At 52.2% G+C, this 9,390-nt stretch overlaps 1 protein-coding gene across 1 annotated transcript; it reads right to left on the reverse strand.

Moving 5' to 3' along the window:
• Positions 1–1,174: 1,174 nt before the first annotated feature.
• Lyzl4 (lysozyme like 4) lies at positions 1,175–5,313 on the reverse strand. The gene is made up of 4 exons (XM_051173658.1): positions 5,152–5,313; positions 4,896–5,045; positions 3,846–3,924; positions 1,175–1,339 (listed from the first exon to the last, which is right to left on the reverse strand). The coding sequence occupies exons 1-4, from the start codon at positions 5,288–5,290 to the stop codon at positions 1,270–1,272; spliced, it is 438 nt and encodes a 145-aa protein (XP_051029615.1). The 5' UTR covers positions 5,291–5,313; the 3' UTR covers positions 1,175–1,269.
• Between the last annotated feature and the right edge of the window lie 4,077 nt (positions 5,314–9,390).

The raw sequence follows: 9,390 nt of genomic DNA on the forward strand, positions 1-9,390 counted from the left end.
GAGTGGGTGTGGCCCGAGGAGTGGGTGTGGCCTTGAGGAGTGGGTGTGGCCCTGAGGAGTGGGCGTGTCTTTGGAGGAAGTGTGCTTTGGGGTTTCAAAAGTCCAAGGCAGTCCTAGTGAGCTCTCTCTCCCTGCCATGGCAGATCCAGATGCACCAAGTCTTCCTGCATGTCACTCTGCTTCCCACCACAATGACAATGGACCAAACCTCTGAAATTATAAGCCGGTACCAATTAAATTTTTTCCTTATGAGAGTTACCATGGTGTCGTCTCTTCACAGCAAGAGAACTGACTAAGAAAGAGATGCAGCTAAAATAGTGAACAGCAGTGCTGAAATCGTGGCAGACTTAACATTTCTATAGTTTTAAAACCAGAGTGCCCGTTGTTCATATGAGCATGTGTGTCATTTCTAATCTCCAGAAACTTCATGTTATAAGAAAAATGACTGTCACTGGTTCTTCCCATAGAGATATGGGTGGGACAGTCTGTGTGTCTCGAGCTCTCTGGCTTGCCCCTGTAGGTTCCAGCAGGGATGCCCCTTGGGGTTACAATGGGAAGCTTGTCCATCACTTTCATCTCTGTGATCAAATACCTGACAAATGCAAACTATGGGAGGAAGGATTTGTTTGCAGTGCCCACCATGCACGATGGGGCCGTGAGGTGGGTACTCTTCCTGTCTCCGTAGACCGGGAAGGGGATGCTCTCTGGACCCTTCTATCTTCCCTTATTCAGCCTGGGACCCGCCTGTGGACAGTTCTACCACATTCAGTGTGGGTCTCCCTTCCTCAGTCAGTCCAAACTGGGGCCCCTGGAAGGCACATGCAAAGAGAGGTGTGTCTCCCAGCCGATTCAAGCCCAGCCACGCTGGCTGTGAAGAAGAACCCGTGTTTGCCCAGCCTCTCTTCCCTGCTTCCGTGTCTCCTCTCAGGTGCCACTGGGACTCTCCCTCCTTGCCCTACTGAAGGCTGAAATCTCTGCCTCCACACTCTTCCCTTAGGAACCAGAAATGGTAAGTCGTGTCAGCGGTAAGCAATGATGACGGCCGTGGCGCTCACAATGTAAGGGTGCCGGCAGAGACCTCAGGCCCAGGTAGAGTAACTAGCTGGTTTATTCTGCACCTTGCACCCCTGGATGAAGTAGACTTTTGTCCTTTTCCATCTGGGGCTGTCAAACGGTGAGATGACGGGAATGGATGGAGGAAGCAGCAAACAGAAAAGCATCCTCAGCCACAAGGCATGGCTGGCAAGTGTGACGGGCCCACACCGGTGGCTACAGGTCACAGCCATCCAGCCACCTGTCCAGGGTGTCAGATAGCTGGCAGTTCTTAGTCCAGGTGGGCCTGCAGGGGGAAGGTGGTGGTGGCTCCTTAGAGTCAGTGTGTGGGCGTCCCAGAGCCACACCAGAGCCACACACACCTGCCTGACCATGTCTCCCCAGCGTGGACACACTTCGTCAGGCTTTTCTGCTCCCTGGTACTCACCTGGTGTGGTGTGGTGTGGTGCAGGCCACACCATGATGTGGCCACGCTAGCCCCATCTCACACAGGAACCCCGCCCAGCTGGGGCACTCCAGCCTCGTGAGGTGTTAGTCACTCCTCTAAGAGCGCTTAGGAGTTCTGTGACTAGCCCAGGGTCCACAGCCCTGCTCCTCAGCCTTGCAGAGCTTCATTGACCTTCAGGATGGGGACCCATACTACACAGTGGTCCTTGGTCCCTTGTAGCCACAGAGTAACAGTAAACACACGGCATCCTCATCCCCCAGAAACCCCAAGGCTTCTTCAGGGACAGATGTGTTGAAGGAGTTCCCCAGAGCATAAGGATCTTCTCTCCTCTCTTATTCACACCACACAGCAGGGTGACTTGGTCTGAGCTGTGTCCAGATACATAGCTGCCTGTCAGCTAGCTTACCCAGAGCCTGCCTTACCAGGAATCTGGATAACAAGGCACCTCAGCCAGGATGGCACAGCTTACCGGTCCTTAGTGCCACGCAACAAAGATGACTTTGGCTCATTAGTGTTTATCCCAGAGACTCAGCCAAGCTCACCAATTAACCAGAAAGCCCAGACCACGTATAAATGGAGACAGTTATCATTAACAAGGAGATTTCTACCATCGGGTGCAATCCGTTGTTAGCAGTGAAATTGCGTAAAGGGGATTCATGACAACAATGAGTAGTAGTCTTAGCAGAAATTAAAGAGAGCACCTACCTCACTCTTCACACCAAAATCAATTACAAAGGAATCCAAAATGTAAGCATAAAAGGATAAAATCGTAAGAATTCTTTAAAAAAAAAATTAGCAACAGTATCCAGGGCTGACTTGGTGTCAGCCGAGTTCTGATACGGAGAAAGCATGTATGGAGTTCTTGTCAAGCCTCCAGTATAAAATGCCTTAAATTAATGTGTACTTGTATTTTCACAAGTGTGCAAGCTGTATATGTGTGTGGGTGTGCACTCATATGTGGCGTGCACATGGAAGTCAGAGGATAAAGCCAGGTGATGGGGGGAGGGGCACAGCCCACCTCGTTTTCTGAGAGAGGGTCTCCATTGGCCAGTGAGTCCCAGGGACCCAGCCACCTCCACCTCCCAAGCACTGAGATTTTGAGTGCATGTCACCATACTTAATATTTTTAAAAACACGGCTTCTGGGGATCAAACTCGGATCCTCGTGCTTTCAAGGCAAGTATTTTCCAACTGAACCACCTCCCGGTTCTTAAACACATTTCTAAGAAGGAGGTCCCACACAGAGCCAAGAGCCACAGGAGAAAAGATGGAGGAATTTGGTTCTAAGAAACTGTTAAGTCTCATCTAGGATGAAGATACCACCAACAAAGTCAAAACACAAACGACAGTCCTAAGAAAACAACCCACACAGATGTAGTTATGAACACTTAATAGCCCTTGTTTATAAAGGGCCATATATATATATATATATATATATATATATATATATATATGAATGAGACGGGGCTAGAGAGATGCCTCGTTATTAAAGCATATACTATATACTAGACAAAGTTCTGTTCCCAGCAACCACAAGGGCTCACAACTGCCTATAACTCCAGCTCCAGGGAATGTAATACCCTTTTTTAACATCTGCAGGCACTGCACACACATAAATACAAACACACACACACACACACATACCACACACACACACATACCACACACACATACAGCACATATCCCATGCACACACACATACACACACCCCATGTGCACACACACACCCCATGCACACACACACACCCCATGCACACACACACACCCCATGCACACACACACACCATGCACACACACACCCCATGCACACACACACCCCATGCACACACACACACCCCATGCACACACACACACCCCATGCACACACACACCCCATGCACACACACACACACACACCACATGCACACACACACCACATGCACACACACTACATATCACACACACCACACACACAGTTATTAATATGAGTCACGGAGAATCATTATTACCACCTCCACTTACACTCACCTAGAACACACACACCTCCGAGTGTCTTTACTGACACGGCTCCCACTGAGTGGGGACCCTGAATGTGGGCAGCGCCATCTCACGGACACAGGGAGATAAAGCTGAGAACAAGCATCGCCTCTCGTTGCTTCCTGACTGTGGCTGCCACGTGATACCCCTGCCACCGTGACTGCACCGCCACCAGAGACTGTACCCCTCAAACTGTGAGCCAAATGCCTCGGCTCCCTTCCTGCCTTCAGTTGCTTCGGTCAGCTGTTTGGTCACAGGCAGATGGAAGGCCCCAAACGGCCCTCGCTCGGCCTCCGGCATGAGCAGCAGACGTTGGACATGGCACTTACCAGGCTCCCATCCCTTGTTTTCCTTTTACAATTTTCTTGGCACATTCGATTGTATCCTTTAAGTTTGCATTCAGTAAGGCTGCAGAGAAAGTGAAACAAAGCCTTGCTGTGCCATTTGATGACAGCTAGCATCATCAGCCTCACTGCACAGCACGCTATTCAAGACAGGTCACAAGGCAGGGGACACGGAAGGGTGAGCAACGGTCCAGGACCGTTGCTTTAGAAGGCAGTATGGAGAGATGATAGAGGCTTCTGACCCTTCTGGTGCAGCCTGGGAGAGGACTGGAGGTGGGTGGGTGTAGGTCCCCCGGAAGCTGAGGACCCTGGACCACTCCTCAAGAGTCAGGGTAGAGGCAAACTCTCTTTAATGAGAGAAGCGCTCTCTTTAAGGAAGCCCAGGGATGCTACAGAGACACCTCAGGCATTAGGGAGACCTCACTTGGCCTCTTGGCGTAACTGTGACTTAGGAGTCACTCCACTTGCGTCTGCCGCCAGGTCCACTCACCAGCCATGTGGCCTCGGGTTTGGACTCCCTGTTGCTGGGCCCCAGTTTGCCCACTTACAGAATGGGAATAGAAACAATACCTACTCCTGAGAGGTCACTGTGGGCATTAAACAAACTGTCTCAGGGAAGTGCCTAAGAAAGCCTCTGGAAACACTCCCAACACGGGAGTGGGTCCTGGCCAGCCGCTTCCTCGTGGCAACCAGTTCTTAGGTCCCTTTAAGAGGAGCAGATATGTTCCCTTTGAGCTGGCAAGTCTCTCTCTCCTCCCTACTGTCAGGGTGACTGATGTAGGACTAGAAAGAGTAATCTTTTCCCACTCTCAGGCAGCCTGGACTCTGCTGCTGGCCCCTGCTCCCAACATCACAGGCATCCCAGGACCTTCTGGGCCCGTTTGGCCTTGGTTTCCATCATTCTTCCTTCTCAGGCTAGCATTATCATCCCCCCCCCCCCGTCAGGGACCCCACCTCCCAGGGACAAGCTTTAGACATAAGCCCAAGCCAGTTCCCTCCCCCAGTGCCCCGAGAGACAGGAAGGAAGGAACCCACCAGAACAAGACACACTGCAGAGATTCTTGCCGTGGTCACACCATTCACCTTGGCGGATCTGAAAGAGGCCAAAGCCAATGTGGCCGTCTTGTGAGTTCTCGTACACAGCCGAGGGGTTGAACTTGCTCTCAAAATAAGCCAGGCACACCCCTGGGAGTGAGAAAGCAAGCAGTGTGTGAAGAGGCTGGGTGCAGGGCGGGGGGGGGGGTGGAGGTCAAGGAGGTGAGGCATGAGGGGCTGCAAGGGACCCACTCACAGTTTTCAAGGCTGTAGCCCTCAAAGTAATCCAAGCCTCCCTCGTGGAGCCTCTTAGCCACTACGCAGCGCCCCAAGATGGATGCGCCAATCGGAGTCAGCCAGCAGCTGATGAGCAGAAGCACCAGGCACGCCTGCATCTTCTCTATGCTCTGGTGGCTCAGGGCTGTGGACACCAGCTGAGTGCACACTCTCAGGCAGTTCCTTCCAAGGACACAGGGACACCGGACTTCCCAGGGGAAAGAGAGGCACTGGAGAAGAGGAGATTCAGGATGGCCTTGATTCTGTGCTCCGGCAAACATGGGCGCCTGAGGCCCGGCTCACCCAGACCTCACGCCTGAGGCACTTGCTGAGGAAATTATACTCTGGAAGTTCTCTGCCTCCCAGAAAGACACAGTGGCTTCTTGGGTTGTAGCTCTGCTATTTTGTTCCATCAGTTGGTGTGGATGAGTGAGTCCTCCCCTCTCCCTCTATTTAGTAGTCTGTTGTGGAAGTTAAACTTGCTATGTACATTTTTGGAAGAATGAGGAGGGCCGGAGGAGGGGATGAAGAGGGGTGAGGAGGGGATGAGGAGGAGGGGATGAGGAGGAGGGGATGAGGAGGAGGGGATGAGGAGGAGGGGTGAAGAGGGATGAGGAGGGAGAATAACAGGAAGGAAATGATGAAAAGAAAGAGGAAGAAAAGGAAGAGGAAAAAGAGGAGAATGAGAAAGAGAAGGGGAAGGAAGAGGTGTGCAAGGAGGAGGGAAAGGAGGGGAGGAGGGGGAGGAGGAAGAGGAAGGAGGACAACTCACTGTGCGTACACCATTGAGCACCACCCTGCCCGCCACGTGGACTTAGTTCCATTGCTGCCCTTTGGCTGCAACAAGACCCACGGCCTTACCCTTCACAAGAGTCCTAGTCCCGGGGCTTCAGGTTACAGCCCCCAGTGACCTCTGCCCTGGCTGTCCTCACAGGGGACAGCCCCAGAGGACAAGCCCCTGGCCTCGCGGAGCCTCTGCTTCCTAGTCTGTAATGGTGGGACGGTCCTCCCGATAAACGACTCTTGACCTCACCCGTTTAAACCTTCTGCTTGCTCAGGCCCAAGCTGCCATCTTCAATCACAACTGAGCAATGCCCCAAACCTGTGCAAAGCGTGTGCAAAGCGTGTGCGGAGCGTTGCAAAGCGTGTGTGAAGCGTGTGCAAAGCGTCACCTTGAGACACGGCTGGCACTCCATCCCTTGCCACATTTAGCCCTGTTTTATACACCCTCCAGAACCTGGCGTTACCCTGCCGAGTTTCCATCAAGAAGAAGCAACTCAGCCCTTGAGAACTCTCCGTACACCCTGCCTGGGCCTGTCAGCAAGTGCCATACCCATTACGCCATGTACCCGCTACAGTCTCCCCGTGCCGCCCTGGAACACAGTCTTCCCCATCCACAGGGCCCCCACCACGCCATCCCCGCCCACATGTTGCTCTCTCTCCACCTTCTGGCCTCCACCTCTGATGGCTGATGGATCCCTGTGAGGTCTCCCTTCCCCTGCCCAGCTCTGGCTGCTCACAGCCCCTTCCTTGACCCCTGGAGTGAGAATCCTGTTTTTGGATTTTATCCCATGCCTCAAAACAGAAGATATGACTGGAAAGCAGGACCTGGTCTCTTCCCAGTGTCCCCACAAGTTGTCACTACAGGCCAGGGAACGTGTGTCACCACTCACAACTGACACTGCATGTGTGTCCTCTATGTGATATTCTCCTACGTCAGGGGCTCACAGCCCTGGCTTGGGCCAGAAAGTTCTTTGGGGATTGGAGTCCTGGCATACCTGGTGGTGGTTTAGGTGTGAACTGTTCCCCTTGGGGTCATGTGATTGGATCTTTGGCACCCCCCCCCAGGTGCTGATGCTGTTTCTGGAGGGTTGAAGAGCCCTTGAATAGTGACGCCAGCCCCAATTCCTAGCTGCCCTCTGCTTCCTGACGTTTTATAAACGTGTGTGATCATCTCATGACCTTGTCACCATGATGGGCAGTGTCCTCAAACCAGAGCCACAGATAACTCTTTCTGTCTTCATGCTGCCAGGTATTTGTCCTCTGGAGAACCAGAGTGCTCTCTATCATGAGCTAATAGCTCAGATGAAACCTTTAATTGGGGCGAAGGTGGCAAACGCCGGTTTAATCCAGGTGTGTGGTTAGTTGTATGCCTGACTGCTGTCTCAGAAGGAGGTGATATCTGGGATTCCAGTTGCAAGTGCAGCCTTGGTCCTCAGATAGCCCGGGCCCCAGTATCTGCTTTGCCCCTTGGGAGTTGGGATGTCAGAGACCCCGGCAGTGACCTTAGCCAGGTCACTCAACTCCTCTGTGTTTTCTCCTTGACTGTCACACAGGGGGAAACACGACTGGCCTTAACTGTGTTGAGTAAATGAGTTCAATACAGTACACGCCCTGGAGACAGCCCTGTTCTGAGTCCTGGTTGCATGCCCTGGGTCCTCATTAATAACTGAATTTCTGTGCATGTGGAGAAAGACTGTGAAGTAAATGGTATTTCAGGAAATGCCCGTCTTTCCCAAGTAGGGCCATGCCTTGGCTCTTGAAAGACAGAAGGTCTCTTATTTCCTTCCCTCCAGCAGCCGATTCAGCAGAGCATGGCTGAAGCCCACCCACCTCCCACCGACCTGTCTGTCCCCAGCCTTTGTGCCAGCTGACCCTTCCACCTAGAATAAGACTCCTCCAACCACTGTGGTTCTAACCCTGGCTGCTGACCCATCATGGAAGGCGGCTTTGGTTGTCTTTGTAGTACACCCTAACACCAATCACCGTGTTCATTTGTTCTCTTGCTTGCAGAGAGCTTGCCTGCCTGGTGCTGCCTCCTCCCAAAGGTTAGTGCCTGGTGTGCGGCTGAGTCTCAATGATCTCGGTTAAAGAATGAGCAGGCCTACCCTTCCAAAACTCGTCTCCAGGTGATCAAGGGACTTTGCTGACAAGTGGGCTCTGCAGCTGGGTGTCCTCTGCCTGTCTCTGCTCCTGCCCACCAAGGCCCACCTACCAACCCAGCAGGGTGTCAAGGACTCCGAGCAGCGAGCAGTGGCAGCAGCCTCCGCCCTGCTAGCAGGCTGGCTGCTCCAGCTGCACTGGGTACCCCGAGCTTTCTCAGATGCCAATTCCTCAGTAACTCATTTGTCTTCACCCAAGAGTTCCTACGCCGTCGATCCTGCTCCATGAGCAACTCTTCTAGAACCTTCTCTATGACATCTGTGAACCGGAACGTTCTGAAAGGGGAAGGAATCCATCACCGTAGATGCGGTTATTGGCTTTTTTGTCACTGCTACCTGACATGGGCCTCAGAAGACCAGGGCTCTGAGACAGTAAAGGTGGTGTCAGAAAAATATAGTTCTTACACGTTGAGGGCTGTCAGCTGAAGGCCACTCTGACTGCTGCCTGAACTTCTCACTCAATTTGGTCATCAAAGTCATCAAAGGTGAGTCTCTATGTCCCCCCGCCCTCCTTCCCCATGGCCTTATGCTGTCTTCATCCCTCAGGTCACCTCCTTCTGCCTTCTCTTCTACTGTTCAGAGGACTTGTCACCAGACTTCAGGAAATCCACCTCATCTTGAGGCCTTTGGCCTTTGTCCTATCTGAAATCCCCTTTGCTAGCAACACATTCTGATATCCCAAGACTTATGACAGGGACAATACTCTGCCAACCATGGCATTTCCATAGGTGGAACATGGCAGAATGGCCCTTAGTCAGCTTGCCTGCTCACAAGGCCCAGGATCAAGGAGGCTCTCTTGGGACCCAGGCAACCGAATCTGGGACATGAGAAAGTGCTTGGGTTATTGTTAGGTTTCCAAAGACAAATGCCCTTAAGACTGGAGGGAAAGTTGGTCTCCTGGAAACAGGCTAGCGGCTCTAGCCCGCTCAGTTGAAACTGTTAATTGTGCAATTGATTTAAAATGAGAAAGTGAAGACCAGCTAAGCACTTCTGCTTAGACCTGCAAGGACATCACTAACTCTTAGCACTGGCCTTGAGTTAGGCATCACCAACCACAGTGCTGTGTGAGTGCCTCTGTGTGTGTGTGTGTGTGTGTGTGTGAGTGAGTGCCTGTATCTGTGTGCATGTGTCTGTGTGCATGTATGTGTAAATGTGTGTGGGTCTCTGTGTGTGTGTGTGTGTGTGCATGTATGTGTGTGAGTGCCTGTGTGTGAGTGCCTCTGTGTGTGTGTGCATGTATGTGTATGTGTGCGTGGTTCTATGTGTGTGTGTGCATT

Source organism: Phodopus roborovskii, unplaced genomic scaffold (assembly GCF_943737965.1).
Source record: "Phodopus roborovskii unplaced genomic scaffold, PHOROB, whole genome shotgun sequence".
In the NCBI taxonomy this organism is placed as follows: Eukaryota; Metazoa; Chordata; class Mammalia; order Rodentia; family Cricetidae; genus Phodopus; species Phodopus roborovskii.

Bases quoted from the DNA above. Each gene is read 5' to 3' on its own strand.
- Lyzl4 (XM_051173658.1), bottom strand. From the start codon at position 5,290: ATGCAGGCGTGCCTGGTGCTTCTGCTCATCAGCTGCTGGCTGACTCCG. The intron at 5,046-5,151 runs GTGAGTGGGTCC...TCTCACTCCCAG, and splicing joins GGGCTACAGCCTTGAAAACT to GGGTGTGCCTGGCTTATTTT. The intron at 1,340-3,845 runs GTAAGTGCCATG...TTCCCCCTGCAG, and splicing joins AAACAAGGGATGGGAGCCTG to GCCCACCTGGACTAAGAACT.